The sequence below is a fragment of the Peromyscus maniculatus genome, chromosome 4 (genome assembly GCF_049852395.1).
Source record: "Peromyscus maniculatus bairdii isolate BWxNUB_F1_BW_parent chromosome 4, HU_Pman_BW_mat_3.1, whole genome shotgun sequence".
In the NCBI taxonomy this organism is placed as follows: domain Eukaryota; kingdom Metazoa; phylum Chordata; class Mammalia; order Rodentia; family Cricetidae; genus Peromyscus; species Peromyscus maniculatus.
This window is the reverse complement of record NC_134855.1, coordinates 157,805,614-157,826,536: the sequence shown is the minus strand read 5'-3', so window position 1 is coordinate 157,826,536 and position 20,923 is coordinate 157,805,614. Positions and strand designations below refer to the sequence as shown.

General features: G+C 54.1%; 1 protein-coding gene across 3 annotated transcripts; it reads right to left on the bottom strand.

Annotated features, from left to right (window-relative positions):
- Positions 1-536: 536 nt before the first annotated feature.
- On the bottom strand, positions 537-20,272 carry Slco4a1 (solute carrier organic anion transporter family member 4A1). Of its 3 annotated transcripts, none has more exons than XM_006976054.4 (12): positions 20,153-20,272; positions 10,198-11,089; positions 9,154-9,244; positions 7,688-7,809; positions 7,158-7,269; positions 4,030-4,184; positions 3,084-3,279; positions 2,770-2,935; positions 2,504-2,676; positions 2,184-2,248; positions 1,653-1,801; positions 537-1,277 (listed from the first exon to the last, which is right to left on the bottom strand). In XM_006976054.4, exons 2-12 carry the CDS (start codon positions 10,991-10,993, stop codon positions 1,137-1,139), a joined length of 2,166 nt encoding a protein of 721 aa, XP_006976116.1. In that variant the 5' UTR covers positions 10,994-11,089; positions 20,153-20,272; the 3' UTR covers positions 537-1,136. The 3 variants fall into 3 exon arrangements, with proteins under 3 accessions (XP_006976116.1, XP_076427463.1, XP_076427464.1); XM_076571348.1 differs by lacking the exon at positions 20,153-20,272 and adding an exon at positions 18,069-18,179; XM_076571349.1 differs by lacking the exon at positions 20,153-20,272 and adding an exon at positions 13,026-13,046.
- Between the last annotated feature and the right edge of the window lie 651 nt (positions 20,273-20,923).

Below are 20,923 nucleotides of genomic sequence, written 5' to 3'. Positions count from 1 at the left end.
GCACACTGGTATTTTCTCAGCAGATGTGAGGTGCATGGCTGAGTTGGAACAGAGGCCCTGTGACCTTCATTCCCCTGGATTTGGGTTGTCAGCAGTGGAGGCCATCTGTGTGTGCATATGTGCCTGTGTGTGCCTGTCTCTCAACTCAGTACTCACACCATAGTGCAATCCTCACGTTGCATATGCTTGTATCTGCACAGAGTGCACAGGGTTCCCCAACTCATATCTTACTGATAGCAGTGTTTGGCCACTCTATGCCCAACCCCAAGGTTCACAGATGTGGCCTGAGTCAGTCAGGAAGTGGGGAAGGTCCAGAGGTCTGGGCTGAAGCCTGTCTACTTGGGGCCATGGGGCAGGAGCCTGTACCACTGTTGCCTTGCTTCTGGTCACAAGGGCAATAGGGATGCTCCCTGAGAAGTGTTGTGGGCCCAGCCAATGCCTGGGACAGCCTATTGCTATGGAAACCTACATCAAAGATGGGCAGACTGACCTGCCAAATCATAGACCCATAGAAATAAAATGCCACACAAAGATCATTGCTTTAAATATTAAAATATATTATGTACACACTCTTAACCAAAAACATAGAAACACATTATCCACGAAATCTGCGTGGCACCTCAGATGGGATCACACCCTCACTGCAGTTTGCTTGGACATGAGTCACACGATCAAGTACAAAACTGATTCCACAAACACTGTTCAGTGCAAAATGTAAGTCCACACGTAACGATTCAAGTTGCTCCTGCCCAGCACAGAGGCCACCAGGCTTCGAGGACAGGCAGTACGAGCTGATTCAAGCAAAACGTCAAGTAGCTGGCTCCACAGGATCATGCCACCCAGGGCACTGCTGCCCTGCAGGGGCTTCTCAGTAGACACAGGAAGTCAGGACCAGGCGACAGTCCATGAAATGTAGTGATGCCTTGGAGACTCTAGGGCTTGGGGGATGTCTGGTTCTTATGTGATATACTCTTTCCTCCTTAGCATCTCAGAGGCTGCTCAGTCACAGTGTGGGGCAGTGCGAGGCCCCGGAATGCAGGGTGAGGTTTTTCAAGGTTCTCAGGGTTGCCACCCTGTGAGGATGGGGTCAGGGTATCCAGGAAGAGGCCTCAGGAGATGTGGAGGGGCCCATGGTGTCAGACATTGCTCTGGAGCTGTTCTGTGGGGTTGTCAGAGGCTGAGGACTGGCTGGGCAGGGAGGCCTCCAGGCCATCCGCGGATGATGATGGGGACTTGTACAGGAAGTAGGCAGTGACAAAGAAGAGGAAGCCCAACACCTGGGGAGACAAGAGGCTGTTTTTGTAGTACTCTGCCCTACAAAGACACACCTTTCCTGCATAATCAGTCCCTCATGGGGAACCAGAACTTCAGTTAGAGAATGCAAACTGCCATTTGGTTAAAAGAAGGGGCCAAGGAAAGGTGGAAGGACCTGGCACTGCCTGAACAGGGTCCCCTGAAAGACATGGACCAGCCCTGTCCCTCGAAACAGTGAAGGACAACACAGCCTCTGTGAAGTCAGCTGGATTCAGGGTGGTCATAACCCCATGGCTGTGCCTTCATCTATGGTAAGGTAGGAGGTCGAAGTCGGAGGAGGTGGGGAAAGAGAGTGGGCAGCGGCAGAAGTGGAGTCAGACCCCAGAAGGCCATCTCACCTTGAAAGTGAGCCCTGCAATGAGCATGTAGCGGCTCATGGCTTCATTCTGGTACACAAAGCAGGACCCCTGGTGGCCACACTGGTCCTGCCACAGCAGGCAGGCCTTGTCAATCACCCAGCCAAAGGCAATGGGCCCTGGAATACTGCCTGCCAAAAGAGAGAGTTCCTTTAGTACCCTGGTGGGGGAAGAAAGGGTGAACCACAGGGAAGACCTTGGCAAGGCCATATTGTCCATTTGCGTTCTCATGGGTACAAAGGGGGCTTAACCCCTTTTTCTGAAGAATTGGCATTGGGCAAAGAGTGCCATGGTTTCTCAAGAGGGCCCTTTTGTGTTGAGGTAAAGAAACCTACTGGGTAAATGAACGACAATGGGCCCCTCTAGTGGACATTTGGGGAAAGGCCCATCTCAGTGTGGTCCAGGGCTTCCTGCCGGCATAGCAACACACAGCTTGGTGACAGGCCACCTCTAGGTTCCTTATTCATGAACGCACTGCACACCTGTACATGGCTTCCTCACCCCGCACCGTACCTAGTGTTCTCACGACAATCCACTGGATCCCCAGGGCAAAGGACCTTTGCTGATCACAGACACACCTGCAATGAAGACCGCAATGTCAGAGCTCGTGGGAGCTTGGCTGCGCACCTCACACCCCTACACCAGCAAGAGTCCTGGCCACATCGCCACCTCCCTAGGTGCCAAACACCTCATTGGGGACCAGAGACAGTCGACTCCGATGCCACTAGAACGCGGCCCATTTCCTGGGCCTGCGGCTACCCCAGGGCCCAGCAGCATCTGCAGAGCGCCACCTGCTGGTACTGAAAGAGAAAAACGTGGTGAGAGCTTCTTACCGTAGAGTAGCGGTCAGAGCTGGAATGCTGCTGAGGAATGTAAAGATAATTACAACGAACACGAGAGCCAGGAGGAGGGGCTTTCTCTGACAGGCGGAAGTGCACTTCCCTGCGGTAGCATTGCCCAAGCCAGAGGCAACCTTCTCAAGGACACAGCTACAGCCTCGGTACATCTGGGGAGCCCAACAACAACGCTGATCATACGAGGAAGGCGGAGGCTTCCCGGTCCCGGCCAGAGCGGGGCAGTGGGCAGCGACCGCACTCACCTTCTGGCCACCCGGGCCAGTCTCAGCACCCACGGGGCAGCCCGCATAGCAGGGCGAGTAGTACATGATGCCGTCTGAACCGCACAGGGGGCTGTAGTGCTCTGCCTGGCAACAGTAGATGGCGTTGCAAGCCGCCTTCAGGTCCAAGTGGCCTTCAGGCAGGGGGCTGCAGAAATGGGGCATTGGATGTGTGTTAGCACGGGTGCAGGCATTCTGCACTTCCCTGCCCCTGTGTTGCTGTGGCCCTGCACCGCCCCACCAGTGCCAGCCCTCCTCAGGAATGTGGGCCTCTGCCAGGCCTCTGCCAGGCTCACCTCCCAGCGTAGCTAGCTGTCACACCTGCCATGGGCATGTTGGGACAGTGCGTGAGGAAGACAAAGAAGGCCAGTAGGCTGGTCAAGGTGCAGAACAGACAGAACCTGATGATCCCAGAGCCACGGAGCTTGAATCTGTTCACCAGGAAGCCACCCAGGAGCGTGCCACCACCGCCTGCTGGCACCACCAGGTATCCTGAGGAAGGAACTCAGTGAGGGCCCCAAACCCCTGGTCCTGCCATTGCTGCATCGTTACTGTGGACACTGAGGGCCATGGGTGCTCAGGATAGCTGTGTGAGCAGAATGGGTTCCCTCAGCCTGGAAGGCCCACTGTGGGTATACAAGGGTGCGGGTGTCAGCACAGGAAAGTGCTAATAAAGGGAGAGAGCCACCAGGTATGGGCATCCGGGCCAGGTAAGGACATGTCTGGGGAGAGCGGGGTCACCAATATGACACCCTTTCACTACCCAGACAATGAGATCTGCAGGGTGGGCTGCAGCTGATGCCTTCCATCCACACTGGTCAATACCCTAGACCGAGCCTAGTGCCAACCAGGGCATGGTGCATCTGCAGCCAAAAGTGTGATCAGTAAGGCTATGGCCCTGCCCTCAGCACAGGGAGGCCATGGGCGCTGGTTGAGTAAGTGCTCTAGATGGTACCCACTATTATAATCCCTGCAAGGCCAGCCTGCCATAGAGTCCTGTCAGGCAGGTACAGAGACTCAAACTTAGACCCGCAAGACTCTGGGGCACTGGCTGCATGGCTCATGGGGACAGCCATGCTCAAAATGTCTCTTTAATAAATGGTGGGTAAAGCGGTCTGTGTGTAGGAGTTGACCCTGCCCTCCCCCTTGGAGCATTGTCCACTTGGAGTTTGAAGGCTGTGATTAACATGTGCAGGAGTCATAGCCCTCTCTGCAGAGTACTCCAATGCTCTGTCTCCTTACCAAACAACGTGGCAGCCTCGGAGGCACTCAAGCTGAACTGCGCCTCGAAGAACTTGGGACCGAATGTGGACATGCCGGCGATGAGTGTGGCTTCAGTAGCCCCTGCCAGGCAGAGCAGGATGAATGTGGGGTTTCTTAGAAGGAGCCAGATCGAGCTGGGTGAAAGGGGAATAGAGACCAGAAAAAGACAGAGGGTCAGATTTTGTATGTAAGGAACCTGCCACTCCTGCCACATCCACACACAAAGGGCCCTGGTTTTGAGAAGGCGGTGAAGTGGTACCCACACCTATCCTGGACACCACGAGGGGGTGAAAGGCTGGGCTTGGCAGGCAGTGAATCAATGGCTCCACTACCAATCCTTAGTGCACCTGTCCTCAAGGCTACTAAAACACAGAGATGAGCCACTGCTGTGTGATCTCCAGTTTCAGTGTGGGGACAAGGAGACAGACCTCGGGTGAATAAAGACGGCAGTCACCTCTGGTAGCCACCGTGACGAAGTAGTAGAGGCTCTGGGTAAGGGTGACCACCAAGCTCAGGGCTGGACAGGTCTAGGAAGGGGCTCCCAGGGGTGGGGGTAACCAAGGGGTAAGAGGCCACCAAGGTGTAGGGATCTAGAAGGCACAGGAGTCACCAAGAGAGGTACAGACTCCCAACCACAGGCTCTGGGGAAGGGGGCAGCCATCTTCTGCATTTGGAAACAGGGACATTCACGGAGTCTCTACTGGGTTCGGCTAGCTCACCTTCTCTCGCCCTGTACTTAGGGGACAGTGGCTGTAGGAGTGCTGGCAGGATTGGTGGTCAGAGGCAGTCTGGTAATCCCCTGGTGACTTTGGCCTAGAGTCCTGAGAATCTAAGGCCCCGGTACTGCAACCCCTGGGTTCCCTCACCTGGCTCCTTCCCTCCCCCTGCCATCCCTTCTGGGATGCGAAAGGCATCAGCCACACCAGCAGCCGCACAGTGAGAAGGTGCCTGACTTGCCTTCCCAGGACCCTGGCAGAGTAGCCAGGGCGTGGCAGCACAGACCCTGGGCGGGACAGCACAGCCATCTGAGCAGTGCTTCTAAAGACGCCGCCTACCTGCCCGCTGAGAGTCAGGCTCTCGCTTCCCCGGGGTGAGGGCTGTGTGCTGACTGTGGGGTTGAACGTGAGATATCACAGAAGACTTGGTGCGAAACCCTACAGAGCCCCTGGGAACAGAGCCTGGGGACACAGCTGGTCACCGTACAAGTGACTGCCGTGCCCCATAGTCACCCTTCTCGGTCACAGCTCACACGGGGCAGGGCATTCCCTGAAGTCAGCTGTGGTGCAGTAGCTACGATGTCTTCTGCAGGGAAGCTGCTTCTAGAAGCTCAGGAAGGTGACTGGCTCTTAGCGAGAGGAGAACAACGCCACTTGCATGCTGTGTGCCTTCTAACTTGCTCCTTTAGCTTATCAAGGCTTGGTGAGCCGGTGCCTGCTCCCTGTCTGCTGTGTGGCCACCATACATCAGTGCCCTGAGAAGCCAGGATCAGCTCGAAGTCCCACCGTCAGCAGGCTCCACGAGGAAGTTCACACTCGCAAGAACCCACTGCTTCCTAGACACTGACTAGAGTCATTGGGAGGTCAGACTGGCCCCAGTGAGACACTCACAGGATCCCTTCGAAGGTAAAGCAACCCAATTCCTACATTTTACTTCTTAACCTGAGGGTTGAAAAGTCCTTCCAGTCAATTGCTCAGCTGTGTTCTGACAAAGCAGCTGTGGAGGAACTGTGGCCGTCAGGGACCGACAGGCTCAGGGTGCTGACCCTTCCCAGCCCCTCCCCAGCTGGGGTATATCTGGTGTGGGATAGACACACAAAGGCTTGTCCATTCCTAAGGTATTGTCTAGACCTGCTTAGCTTCAGGCTGTTGGTTGTTGAGGATGAGGTGACTCCGCCATGCGGAACATGTTACACAAAGTATCTAATCCCACTGCAGGTTGGTTGGTTGAGATTCTTGAGTTTGCCCTGAGAACTGGCCGTGACTTTCATGATCGTAAAGGAGGCACACATTCCTGTGCTTGGTTAGTTCCAGCACCTGGCTTCAGACACTAACCCTGGGCATGAACCCCTTACTGTATAATACTTGGTAAGAGGCCCAGGTTCCCCAGCTGAACAAAGCTCATGCCATGTTATTCTGCCCTAGAGGGCTTAACACAGACAGCTTTAAGATTAACTAGCAGGCCCTCAGCCAGTTCAGCCGTGCCTGGGGCTCAGCCCTCTTAGGTAGGCAACTCCTGGCTCTCCTGGGTGAGCAGTAATGATATACAAAGGCCTTGCATCTCCACCTTTACCAGTCTCCCTTTGTCCCTCTGGGTTCTCCGGGAGGCTACCCTTGCCCTCCCTGTGTTAAGAACAGGCTGTGGACTCATCCTCACCCACAATAGCCCTCCACTCCCAAGCGGTCAGTTAGACACTGCCTTTCATAAGATCAGGACATATGAAAGGGTTGCAATGCTTCCTAAGGCCACCTTCCCTAGGTCTATGGAAAGCTCAATTTTACAAGGAGGAGACATAAGTGTAAGTACCAGAGACTCCTAAAATCCACATTGTTCTCTAAGACCCCAGTAGCTCAGAGACTGTACCTTGATGCATAAAGACAGCAGAGTCAGGACAGACAGACAGAAAAGGGGGATGGAGTGAAGATGGAAAGCATAGAAAAGACCACCCCAGGGGAGGAGAATGTCAGTGAGAGAGGCTTCTGTTCCTGTGGTTCTCTGTCCTGTGGGTGGTTCAGAACGGTACCTCCTTAGAGCTTCTGATAGCAAGTGCAAAGACAAGAGTGGTCTATACTGCCTGAGGGGCTCCCTGGGGAGGGCTCCAGGCCTGGGGAGGGCTCCAGGCCTGCAGATACACAGAGGGGCATGCCATAGAAAGACATTTGCTCTGTGGGGCCTCCTACAGTGATTCTGGCCTCAGCCAGGGCTGTGCCTCCAGGAGCTTGCTGCCCATGTCTTGGGGTGCTTGTTGGGTCAAGAAGGGGATTCAGAGGCTGTGGATGGTTTGGAGGGTGCACTGACCCCATGTGGGACCCACCACCCACTCTCTCTCTCTCTCTCTCTCTCTCTCTCTCTCTCTCTCTCTCTCTCTCTCTCTCTCTCTCTCTCCTTACAGGGGCAGGTCTCTGATAGTCTTGCCGAAAGTCGGATTGCTCACTGCTTTGTGGCTGTGATCTTTCAGCTGCTGTGTCTCAGTCGCTCTCGTAACGATGTACCGCTGGGAACCTGGAGGGATAGAGTCAGCAGATAGCTTCTAGAGGACATCACATACTCCACGGAGGCTGCCCCCGACCCCGACTCCACCCCTCAGGACCTGGGGATACCACATGCTGACACACATGCAGCACTGCAGTCTAAGGTCTGAGGGCGTGGGCCAGAAAAAAGGTGAGGTTGTCATGTGACAGGTCTGCAGCTAGGAGAGCAGAGGGTCACGTGGGCCCAGTAGAATGGAAGTGAAGGGGTTGTTTCTGGTGGAGACATGGGAGGGGTAGCAGGCAGGCTTGGTCAGCCTTGCTCTTCACACAGAGGAAGACTGAGACCAAAGAGTCCATCCCTCGTTAGTTGAAATGACAGAGAGGACAGGACAGGAAAGAACATATCCTGCCTCCTGGATGGGACCTCTGTACCAGGGCAGGGAACTCACCTGGTAGCTGCCGGGGATAGCCAAGGATGGGAATGGCGATGAGGAATGCGGTGATCCCAGCTCCTAGGAAGCCAATCCACCAGGCACCAACCCACAGTGGGCTGTCAGTGGTCAGCTCTGTCCTATTGGGAGAAGCCATGGTCCGTGGATTACTGACCGGCCACCCATGTCCTTTCCAGCACATGCATGGGGTAACCTGCTCACTCCCCTAGGATCTCTGCACAGAGGGCAACAGAGGCCCATGGGGCTATAGCTGTACATTCACCTCTCCCTCAGACTGGAGAAGCCTTCTGATATGGCCATTCACTAAGAGAGCAGCTCCTCACTCAGACTCTGACTACTGGACCCAGGGAAGTTGCATCTGGGCCTCAGACTAAGACCTTGGGGGCAAGGCCCATTGGGGACAGGAGCTTCAAGTAACAGCTGGTGTCCCTCCCCACACCAGCTGGCATCCGCAGGGCCACAGAGCTCAGGGGACAAAGGGCTCAGCTGGAGTTCACTGAGCTACCCACACAGGAACCATTAGCCGTCCGACTGCCATCTGCATAGGAGGAGAGAGGCGCTCTCGAATTGGACAGGAAAAGTTGTGGGAAGGGAGCAATCAGCCGGTGGGACTTCATACGTGGGAAGAAAAGGGTGCAGGGGCAGTGAGGGATGGAGGGGTGGCAGGATAAGGGATAGGAGAGGAATGGAGGAAGGACTCTAGGCAGCAAGGTCAAGACAGCAGTGTAAAACCTCTGCTCTGGTACAATAGGAAGCTGCCCCAAGGCTTGGATCACGCTCCCACCCCCATGTGCAGAGTGACTCAGAACCCAGAGCCCAAGGGGCAAAACACATCCAGATCTGGGGACACGAGCCTTGACCTACCTCAGGCTCTGCATAGAACACGCACCCTTGACCCCATAGTATCAACCCAGGGCTAGAGGCGGCATTTTGAGAGGGCAGAGCACTAGAAACCTCGCTGGCGCCATCTGCAGAGAGAGTCCCAAGGTGGAGTGGTGCCCAAGACCCAGCACAGCTACGAGGAAAACTCAATAAGGGCCGCCCTCCCATGGTAGGACAGGACCAGGCCATCCGCACAGCCTTGCTGGGCAGTAGTCAGCAAGGGCCATCCCAACCTCCCGGCTGTCTCCCCCCATCCCTCTCACTCCTCACTCTCCCATTTACATTTACAAAGATACAGGCGCACTGCCTGTCACTTCAAGAAAAGAGCCTGAAGATACATGGCCAGGGCTTCATAATCATGTGACCTTGAACCCCCGACCCCCTATGTCTCTCACCTTTCCCTGGTTATGTCCTTGAAGCCACCCAAAGACCCCGAGTCTCTCTGCATGCCCCAATCCCTGTAGCCAAGACTAGCCCAGGTTTTCCCTGCTCCAGCCTCATGTTGAATATCAGACACGTCCTTTGGGGCCCACAGCACCCCAGGTGCTGAGGCAGGCACGTGGATACGCCCAGTTACTCACCGTTGGCTCAATTCTGTGTAAACATTTAGCATGGCTCCTCCAATCAGGTAGCCTGCTGCAGGTCCAAGGATGGCTGCCGTGTAAAAGATGGCTAGAAGGCAAACAGAGTGTGCAGTCGTCACACGCCACCCAGCGGGCCCTCCTAAGACATGCCTGCAGCCCCGCTGCGGACCCCTTTAGGTCAGAGTGCATCTGTGTGGCCTGCAACTGGGAATGATATCCAGTCATCAACTTCTAAAATGTCCCCAAAAGTGCACTCTGGACATCATTTGTACTCACATGAAAGCAGAGACGCTATGACTCTGTTTTGCATGGTGAGGGCAGGGTCCATACAGGAGGAACATGGAAAGGCAGGCATAAGTGGACAAAGCAGGAGGTGAAGGCCATTGGAGAGAGAGAGTGGAGTCTGCAATGATTGATAGGCTCCCTACTGCCCCCATCCCCAACAGGAGCCTGGGCTGGGAGGGCATAAAATCCGAGGCCGCCTGCATGGACAGTGAGCTTAGCAGCATTGCATGCAGCTGCCTTGAAGGTCACAGGCCACGACACAGAACCTGTGAACTGTTTTGTAGCTTTGCCTCAAAGTCTCAGCATTTCTAAATTCTCACCACTTATTTCCCATTTAGAGAGGCCAGGCACAGAGTACACACAGGCCACACAGGGAGCCAGGCTCTATTCCTCCCACTTACCTTTGCACAGGACTCCTTCCAAACCACAGAGGCTCAATGCCAGCTAACCCTGCCCCAGCCCTGCCTGAGGACTTGGGGGTTCCTGAGCAGGCCCTACCTAGTGTGCAGTTGTTCTGAGATTTCTGGCCTGAAGTCCCTGCAGGGCTTCTTAGAAAAGTTAGCATCTACTCTCCTGTCTTTGGTGAAACCCTTGATGGCTGTGCCACTTCAAGTTAGGGGCACCTGGGTCATATGACCAAGGGAGGGACATAAGATCACCTAGCCAGGCTCCCAGAAAGTATCTTCTTCATTCTACCAATGTCATCATCTGGTCCCTCTGTCTACCCATCCTGACTCCTTGGCAAGTTCCACTCACCAATATAGATGGGTGAATAGTTTGACTTGACATTCTCATCCAGGTAGGTGACACCCAGTGTGTAGAGAGGTGTGGCACCCACACCATGCAGCAGCTGGCCCAGCATGAAGATCAGCCTGTAGTTGGACAGGCCTGAGTCCATACACTCCACATGACTCCCGTTGGCCAGACATGCCCCTGCCCCCACCTCCTCATCCATCTCCACCTCATAGTGGCCAGCAGTGAAATGGGGCAGTGCAAACACCAGGGAGCCAATCCCCAGGACCAGCACACCCCAGCCCAGCCAGCGTGGCTTGTGCCCATTGCCCCCAAAGTAGCTGACAAAGATGAGGCAGAGACAGGCAGCGATGTCATAGGAGCTGGCGATGAGCCCACTCTGGTAGCTGTGCAGGTCGAAGCGCTGCTCAATGGAGGTGATGACAGTGTTGATAAAGCCATTCACTATCATGCCCTGGAGGAAGGAGGCTGCACACAGGAAGAAGAGGAAGCCCTTGGGGGTGTTGAAGACCTGTAAGCACTTGGGAGTGAAGGCTTGCCAGCCACACAGTGTGCTCTTCGGCCCAGCAGACTTGTACTGCACCTCACGGGCTGTCTGGCTACTCCGCTTCTCAACCTGGGGCTCAAACAGGTGTTGGCTGGAGGAGTCCAGGGGGCTGTGGGCAGAGCGCAGGGAGGCTGGGGATGCTCTGCTGCTGGGTGGAGTGTCACACCCACTGTCTGTGGCTGAGGATGCACTGGTGAAGAGGTGCTTTGGGAGGGAAAGGAAATGCTTGTCCCCCATCGCGTGCTGGGGCATCTCCAGCCTCGTGCAGAGGGCTCTGGCAGCACAGCAGGTAGGATGCAGCAGAGGTGGCTTGATGAGATGAGAGAGTGTCTTGTCACTGGGTCTATTCTGTGAATAGAATTTCTCATTAGCAAACACTTCCCTAATCTGTCGACATTCATACATGAACATTCAGTTCCCACATAGTGGTCCATCACTGGGATAAGCCTTCTCTGACTCAGAGTGGCCTCTGGTCAGCCCCTCACTCATTCATCTTGCTCCTGACGACAGCCCTGCTGCCAGTGAGCCACACCTGGCCTGGTCCCAGGGACTGGATTCCAGTACTTTGAAGGTGTGGCCACGTCTGAAAACACTGAAGACAGAGCTGCTAGATGGAGACCGCCAAGCAGTGAGCAGAGCTGAGGCCCAGACAGGGCCCAGACCTGCACTCCGTCCTCTCTGGCCTTGCCTGCCCGAGCAGCCTTCTGTTGTAGAAGCAGAGAGTCTGATGGTCAGCCGGCCAGCATAATTCACACCTAACTCACGGCTGGGTCCACATAGTACAGCTTCGCCCTCTTCTGAAGGACACTGTGACCCACCACTGGTGCCAGGCTGACTTGTACACGTTGGCACTGTCTGGCATCAGCAGTTGTCTTTTGAGGCTGTGAACAGCAGAGATTCTACCATAAGAACTCCTGGTGTAATTGGTGCTGGTGACCATGCCTGGGGTAGTACTCATTGTGCCAACGCTTCTCTACAAGCTGGTGTCCCTGCCTGAGAAGGACAGCGTCACAAGAGAGCACCTGAGGCTGGGGCAGTTTTCATGTGGTGGGAACAAGAGTCAAACCTTCCTTGGGCAGCCAGTGTAGCCAGGCCCCACCTAGACAGCAGAGTAGCTTTGTATACACATATGTATATGCACATAGGTGCACATTCATGTACAGGCCAGAGGCCAACATGGGGTGTTTTCCTCGACTAATTTCTATTTTTAAAATTATATTATTTGTTCATGGCAGTCACAGGACCGTGTGCCAGAGTCAGTTCTCTGCTTCTACTATGTAAGTCCTAGAGGTTGAATGCAGATCATCAGACATGGTGGCAAGTGTCCCCACGGGCTAAGCTATCTCACCAGCTCATCACCTTGTCATTTATGGAAGGGTCTCTTATGGAACCTGGAGCTCACTGATCTGGCTAAGCTGGCTGCCCAGCAAGTCCTAGAGATCTTTCGTTCCGCTTCCCCCGCTCTGAGATTACAGGTGTGTGTCACCAGGCCTGTCTTTTCACATACATAGCAGGGGTCCGACTCAGGTCCTCATGTCTGGGTAGCAAGCTCTTTGCTGCCCAAGTCATCTCTCCTGCCCCAAAGCAAGCACATTTAGTCTACTTTCTCAAACTGCAATGGAACAGGACAGGAGAGGGACAAAGAGGAGCAGGGTAGGACCAGGTAGGAGGGTGAGAACGGCCATACTGCATGCCAGCCTTGGAACTTGGGGTTGAAACAGAAAGCAAACTCTGAGGGCACAAGGAGAGTCAGAAGGGAAAGACTCAAGGTCACCAGAGTGCTGTTTGTTTTTGCCTTTAATCCAGGCTGGCCTCATGCCCACTGTGTTCCCTCCACCCTACCCCCGGACAGCCACTGGGGACTACACAGGTGACAGGCAGCTCAGTGTGCACGGTGTAATGGAACTCAGATGGCAATTTTTGTGATCAGCAGCAAACAGCAGGAAACAGAGGGATTTCTTCCTTGAAAATGAGAGCCACCTCAGAAGCATTCTAGCTGTAGATGTCCGAAGCACCAACGTCACCACGGTTTCACCTGAGCTAAGAACACTGACAAATATTTGAAGCACAATCTAAAATTAGACTTATCTACATTCTACACTGAAATGAGCAAGTTGAAATCCTACTTTAAATATTAGCCAAGTGACTTTCTGATGTTTGCTACCTTTCCAATGTAGGGTGTCGGAGTTGACGAGGCATGTGGCACATACCAATAAAACCAGCATATGGGGGGATGGAGCTAGAAGGATCACAAGTTCAAGGCCAACCTAAGATAGAGACTTACTTTAAAAAGACAGGGCTGCAAGGTGGTAAAGATGGCTCAGCAGTTAAGAGCACTCCCTGCTCTTCTAGAGGACCTGAGTTCCATTTCCAGCACCTATAGGTGTCTTACAACCACCTGTAACTTCAGCTCCAGGAGGTCCAATGTCCTTTTCTGGCCTCTGTGGGCACCTACACACAGAAGGCATATACTCACACAGCCACATAAATAAAAAAAATGTTTAAAAATGGGGCCAAGTTCATTTGGTAAAGTGTTTGTCTTGCAAACATGAGCACCTGAGTTCCAATCCCTAGAACACATGGTTTTTTTGAAGCTGAATTTCACAGTGCAAGCTTACAATCCCAGCATGAGGAGGTAGACTGGTGTATTCCAGAGGCTCACTGGCCAGTCAGCTTAGTCTACCTGCCAAGTCAGTGAGAGACCCTGTCTCAAAAAGCAAGATAGATGGTGCTTGCAACATCTGAGGTTGTCCTCTATCCTTCACATACGTGTACACCATGTGCTCCTGCACACACATGAACAATAACACAAACATACACCCCATCATCACCACCAATAAAAGAAAAAGATCTTATTGTATACATATCAATCTTTGGGCTTCCATGCCCACACCCACAGCTGTCATTCTGATATCAGGAGGATGGTGCTGCTGAAGTATGTCCCAGTCACTAGCTTTCAAGTTTCTTCCTCGGTCGGACCTGCTAGGCTATGGGATGGCTGGAGCAGAGCCCAGTGTCAGGCTGGCTAGACTCCAGGTCCATACACTTGTCACATGTCACTGTGGGCATGTCAGTGAGGGGTTTCTGAAGGAGACACCATGGCGTCCATAGGCACCACTTTCTGGAGGACCTGGCTGTGTGTGTGTAAGGGTAGAGCCCAAGGGAGCCTGGCATCTCAGCTTACTGTCTTCATGATCTTGGTACGTGTCCATCTTCATAATCTCATGATCCAGTTCCTAATAATAAATCCCCTTATATTTCTCATTGTCTGTCCTTCTCTGGAGAACCCTGTCTCATGCAAGCTCATGCCATTCCTTTGGCACTGATACCTCTCTGCTATGAGTGGGAACTCTGCTAGATACCAGGGTTCAGGGACCCACCCCCAGGACACGGTCCCCATTACAAGGATCCCACACCCACACATGAGCATTCCTTAAGAGTTCCTTGCTAGCCATGTGTAGCTGCAATTCAGCAGAATCCGGGCTCCTATGGGGCTAACACATAGAGCTAGGACTTGCTTACTCACTGCTGTAAGAGAAGAGCCTTTCACAGAACATCCAACACCCTGTGTGCATGACCAAATGTGGGCTGCCTGAGCATCCTGAATACATCCCCACTGGCTCCAATTTACATGGGAAGCAGGTCCATCACTCCCCTTAGAAGGGCCCTGTACTCTGGACAGTTATCCTAGGACAGAGACCTTTCTCACCCTGGGACTCCAGCCATGTGACTACCCCCACCATCACCACTAAATAACTGTTGGTGGGAGGGGCCACAGGAGTGACACCTGCCTGTGTGGCAGCCCCAGCCCTGAATCTACTTCCACTTCTAGCAGCTGTGTACTGGAGAAGAAAAATATGTGAGGCCAGGAGAAGCTGGCACCAGGCTTGAGGAGCTTTCTCAGCCTGAGGAGGTTCGGCTGAACCACCACTGCTCAGGTGTGGAGGAGCAGGGATATGGATCCTTCGCACAGCCCACTCTCTAGTGAGCCAACCTTGCCAGTTCTGCCTCAGCCCGCCAGGCTGGCTCCACCGAGAGAGCCCAGCAGCACAGCCCTGTGGGATTAGGCCAAGCTGATTAGCCCAGGATGATGAAGCCCTGGGGCCCCTGCTGTCAGCTGAGAGCTCCACACCTGAGCACTGTGGAGAGGGTAGGCATGTGCGCAGGCGTGGGGAATACATGTGGGCTATTTTAGGTGGCCACAGGTGACCAAGATTCCCTTACAAGTCCCCCACACTGCCTTCAGGGCTGCAAGTGCAGCATCTAGCTGATGATGTCTTTAATCCTGGAAGAATCCAGCCGTGGCCTCCTCCTCAGAGTCTGAGAGTTCAGTGGTCAGAGGCAGCCTGCCACAGCCCAATCAGTGAGAAAAGGACTGGTTTGCCTGGCTGCATGCTCCTCCATGCTTGCTTATTTCCTGTCCATCCATTTTCTAAACTCCCAGCTGGAGCAGTCCCCCAGGTCTCTGCTCACACTGCAATTTGGAAGAAAGGATTTCAGAGTAGTTCTCTGCCCCAGGTCCCTGCTACCTGGGTCTCTGCGGGCCGTTCCTAGGACATCTTAAAGTCCTAAACCTGGGATGTCTAGCATGATTCTGTCCTTGTTCGGGGACACTTTGAGACCTAAATCCTAGAACCTCCTCAGACCTTGACAGCCAGAAAACCGGATTCATTTCTCTTCCCATCAGTCTCCTTTCCTCTCCTCTTCTTCCTCTCCTCTTCCTCTCCCTCTCCTCTCCTCTCCCCTCCCCTCAACCCCAACATCCCCAGCTACAGCCAGAAAGAGAAGGAGACAAAGGCAATTCTCTATTCACTGCACCGAACTGCTCTGGGGTCACCACCAAACCAAGCCCAACTTTCTCCTGGGCATTCCTGCTGACAACACACCCTGGTCAGCAGCCACTCCTGTGACCTTGGGACTCTTCCCTGCCTCCTCATTTCTCCTGGATATCTCCTCTTATGCACAAGTGGAGTGTGTTTTCACTCTTCAGAATGAAGCTCAGGCAGTGGGGCCAGGAGAAGGGTCAGCCACTAAAGCACTAGTTTGCACACCGGGCAGCCACATGCAGGTAAAAGCTCAGGAAAACAGCTGCTTCGCACAGAAGCTGCCATGGACTAATTGACAGGGAATTTGAATTCGAGACACCAAGGCTGGCACCACAATGACCTGTCCCACACACAAGGTCTGTTGTCTCAACCTACGTAGGGTTTCCCACCCTGTCTGAATCTGGGGATCCAGAAGCATGCAGAGGGCTCTGCCAGGCACCACGCTCCAGAGAGGAATGGAAGCCTGCTAATCAAGGTGTGTTTGAGAAACAGAGGCAAGGTAGAGATTGCCTCCAAGGCAGGCAGGTGTTTCCCCACTTGGCAATTCACAAGCTTCTCTGATCCGCAGTTTCCCTCCTGCAACGTGGTATGAGGTGAAGGACTCAGCCCTCTACATAAATGGGCCCAGCTGCCACTAAGGCTCATGGGAAACAGACCTACAGTACTGGGATCAGTAACCCCAACCTCTGAGGTATGGCACTCCCAGACTCCAAGAAGCCCACACACCTCACTTGACATCCCTCAGCTCATCTGATAGTTAGGGACAAAAGTAGCTTGCTTTGACTCTGTTGCATTGCTGACTATTGGTGTGATGGTCAGAGCCAGAGTTTTCCTGCAATAGGGGACCATGTGGAAGTTCTCATGGTTCTCACAGCTCTTCTACATTCTGGGGGGCAAAGGGGGGGAGTGAGGGATTCTGGTGACAACATGATTTTCAAGGTCCTCTTAGGTTCAGAAGGGGGCAGTTCTAGCTAGCTAAAGGACTTGCCTGGTACAGCCAAGCCACTGCCTCCAGGTGGCCTCTTAGGGTGCAAACATACCTGCAGGATATTCTAGCCAAAGGGACCCCAAGCACAAAATTCAAGGATCCCAAGTATGTATGGGTGGGGTGGAGATGACCATTCTCCAGTAATCCTAAGCGTTCTCTGTGACTTGGGTCTGCAAAGCTTGCAGGGTTAAAAGTTGCAAGGCAAAGGCAAAGATGGAGCATAAGAAAGGAGTGCTTGGGCCGGCGGCGGTGGCACACACCTTTAATCCCAGCACTGGGGAGGCAGAGCCAGGCGGATCTCTGTGAGTTTGAGGCCAGCCTGGGCTACAGAGAGAGATCCAGGACAGGCACCAAAACTACACAGAGAAACCCTGTCTCGAAAAACCGAGAAAAAAAAGAAAAGAGTGCTTGAATAGCACTTGGGTGGGGAAGAAGAAAGGGCATGTTGGAGGTCCCTCAGCTCCCATATTTTTGGATATCTGGTGCCAAGGGAAGCCCAGACAAAGGCAACAAGCCTCAGCCTACCCATGGCCCCAGTTTCTGACCCACACATGAGTAGTTTCTTAAAAGACATGTGGTTTGAAAAAGCACCACCTTCATCTACAGATGTGGTCCAGGATTCTAGTTCTTTATTGTTTGTTTTTGTATTTTCTCTCTCTTTCTTTCTTTCTTTCTTTCTTTCTTTCTTTCTTTCTTTCTTTCTTTCTTTCTTTCTTTCTTTCTTTCTTTCTTTCTTCCTTCCTTCCTTCCTTCCTTTCTCTCTCTCTCTCTCTCTCTCTCTCTCTCTCTCTCTCTCTCTCTCTCTCTTTCTCTCTCTCTTTCTTTCTTTGTTTCAGAGCTGAGGACCGCACCCAGGGCCTTGCGCTTGCTAGGCAAGTGCTCTACCACTGAGCTAAATCCCCAACCCCTGTTTTTGTATTTTCAAGACAGGGTCTCACTATGAAGCCCTGGCTGTCCTAGAACTCACTATGTAGACTAGGCTGGCCTTGAACTCACTGGCTGTCTCTGCCATCTGAGTGCTGGGATTTAAGGTGTGCGCCATGACACTCAGCTGATTCTAATTCTTTGCGATGCTAACAAGAATGAGGTCATGACACCTGTCCACAGAAGGAGTGTCGGGGAAAACCAGAGGCCCCCCCATCTGAGAGCAGCAAGTTTGGAGCTGATCAAGAGAAGCAGAGAGAAGGAACATCCCAGACCACCCTGGCCCAGCTGCTGCCTCTGCAGTGATCCACAAGAGAATACAACCCAGGTCCAGCATGCTGGCTCATTTCCTCTACTCCCCACCATCATGGCTCCCCCCGCCCCCCACCATCATGGCTTCCAGGCTCCATTGGTCAGGCAGAACTCTGGCCACCTCACACTTGGGGACACAGTCCCTGAGGGCCTGTCCAATGACTCACAGAGAACTAGGGTTGTGCCTTCTGTCCCCTACGTTCATCAAGACCACACCAAGGTCAGACTTTCACTAGAATCCCAGAACACAGTTGGTGGTTGGGTTCCAGGAACTAACCTATGATCTCTTCCAGTGGTCATGGGGATCGGGAAGGAAGTACTTGTTCTCCGTATGTACTTCGCAAGGCACTGAGTGTACCTCAAGAGGAAGCAGGGTGTCCCCTCCTGCCTGTAAAGAGCACCAGAGTCAGCACTGGCGTTTCCATGTCTCAAATGTCTCAACCTGAAAGGGACCCACTGGAGAAAGTTTGAGAACTCAACCCGTTCCAGTTTAGATGACAAGGGTATGAATTCATACAGTGCAGCGGTACCCACGTGGGAAATAGGCTGTCAGAAGCCTTCTGTAATGGAAGACTCACAGTTAGAGCACCAGGTCCCAAACTTCAGTAGCAGTGACCTGAGAAAACCTGGGTGTCTGGAAGGCAGGCAGGCATAGAGTCCAAACTGCTGCACAGAGCTCCTTGTACCAGGGGCTGTGCAGGGCAGTTACTGGGCATCAGTTGCTCTCCTGCTGGGCCCATTCACAAAGTTTTTATCCTGCCTGCCCTGCCCCTCCCTTTGCCCAGTCACAAGCCTTTTTCTTGCCTGCCTGGCCCCTCTGCAGTCCTGGGGAAGGTTCTGGTTGGGACTTGTCCAGCATCTGCTTCTGGGACCACACCCAATGAACCACAATTAGATCATCCAGGAAGAATTTTCCAGGCAGTACCTGTTGGCCTTTCCTAGTGGGCAGGCAAAGCAAGGAGGACCCAACCAAGAGACCCTCAGTCTTACACATGGTCTTACACTCTTTGCAGCACATGGACAGCCAAAAGGTACCTGTTCTCATTTGGTCATTGATATTGTCCTGTTCCGGTAACTGATTCTCTGACCTGGCGTCCCTCTTTTCTTGAGAATGACTGGCAAAGGGTACAAACCTCCAACCTCCCCCGTGTCGTTCTAGGCACTCCAAACATCCTAGTGCCTCAGCCTGCTCCTCTATGCCAGAGGACTTTAAAAAGCTGCCTGGAGCTGCTCTTGTCCAAAGCCTCCAGCCATTAAATGCCAGGCTCAGCAAACAGTTCCTGCTGTCCCCATTACCACAGCTAAGAGTTATAAATAATTCTGCTAAACCCCAGGTGCTCGCTCCCCTGACGTCCACCTGCCCCAAGCTGCCTAACAGCTGTAGACTAGACAGCTGCCTTGGTTTACTAAACTAGAAAAACCACTGGCCTGAAATAGGGATGGAGAGCTGGTTCCATTACGAATAAACCACCGTGGTTTCAACGCCTCTAGACAGAAATACCCCATGGCCATGTCTGGGGGAGGCCCGCAAGCCTCATCACGCTAAACTCTGGCCACTGAGGCTGGGGACTCGGCAAGCTGCAGGGTTCGACTGTGTCTCTATCTCACTTCCGTACACCTGCAGATGCTGACCTCTCCCCGGGAAGAAGGAGGTACCCTGCCTCGGGTTCCCGGGTTTGGAACCAAGCATGCCAAGCAGGCACCAAAGCGGCCGAAATCCTCGTTGGCGTTCACCTGTGCCCGGGGACGCCCGTGAGCGGCATGAAGGTGCCGGGACTCAGGGACCCAGACATCTGCGCTCTTCGGAGGGACAAAGCCTGCCGCCCGTGAGCAACTTTTGTGCTTCACGTTTTCCTCTGACTTAGCAACAGCCGCCGCCGCCGCCGCCGCAGGTAGACCTGTTCCTGGTCAGGCCAGCAGGGGCTTGATTCCGCGTGTGCTCGCGGCCCCTTACCCAGGCTGGCAGCCCGGGTGGCTCCCCGAATGCAGTCCTGTGACCCAGCCCTCTCCCATCTTCCCTCTCTCTCTGGCGCAGCGGCTCTGCTTCCCGCCTCTTCCTTTTCTGCAGACTCGCAGCTCCCTCGCAGGCAGCTGGCAGCAAGGAGTGAATTCTGCATCCGGCTCCCTCGGTCCCGCCCTGTCCCCACAGAGCGACTCCAGGGTGCCTCACCGGTGCCCGGGCCTGCTTCCCGCCAGACATCGCACCCCACGCCGCCCCGGCGCCGCCGCGCTTCAGTCCGGCCTCCGCGAACACCTGCCGCACTCCTGACCGCACACCTAAGAGGCGATCTGAGGCGGCGCCAGACCCTGTCCCCATCCTGGTCCGCATCCCCAACGCTGTTCAGGTCCCAGAGTACTCACCTTCCTGCGAACCCGGCTGCCGCGCTGCGCCTTGCGCTCTGGCCTTCGCGCGCAGCCCACTCACGCTTCATTCATCGCCCAAGCCTCCCCCGCTGGGGTGGGGGTAGTGGCTTCGCCACCACCGCCAATGGTAGCGCGGTTCGGGCGGGGCCGGGCCCGAGGTGACAGTGGCAGGAGCGCGCCAGGGCGGGGCCAAATGAAGGGGCGGGACCTGGGGCTGCACAGGGACAAAACAGAGGGCTCGACCTCTGCAGTGCTTAACCTGCGGAGATTTCTTGCCGCTAGCTAGCGCCACTGACGGTTGCAGGCTAGGAAACCTGGCGTCAGGCTAGGAAGTTAGGGCTCAGGCCTTGCTGCGTCGTAGGTTCCACTTGCGTCGGTGTTCGCTCTCAAACGTGGAACAGAGGCTGTGGAGGACGCGGGTGGCGACCCGCTCAGGCGTAGGGTACAGCTGCAGGCTCGCAAAGGGCGCTCCTCCCCCCACAAACCCAACCAGGGAGCTCTCCTTCCAAGGGTTCAGGGCAACTAGGGGCTGGACTAAGCTACACCCTCACCTAGGGAGCCCGTAAGGTTCCTGCCCCGGGGCCTCGTCCCAGAACTCGATCTTGAACGTTGATGTGAGATCGAGAGGGAACACACCAGTCACCTTCAGACTGAGGTGGTCTCTGCTGTGCGACCTTGAATGTATTTCTGAACCCCTCTGGGCCAGTTTCCGCATCTGTAAAATTAAGCTCATGTCTGTAAGCGCATACTCAGGAGGCTGAGGCAGGG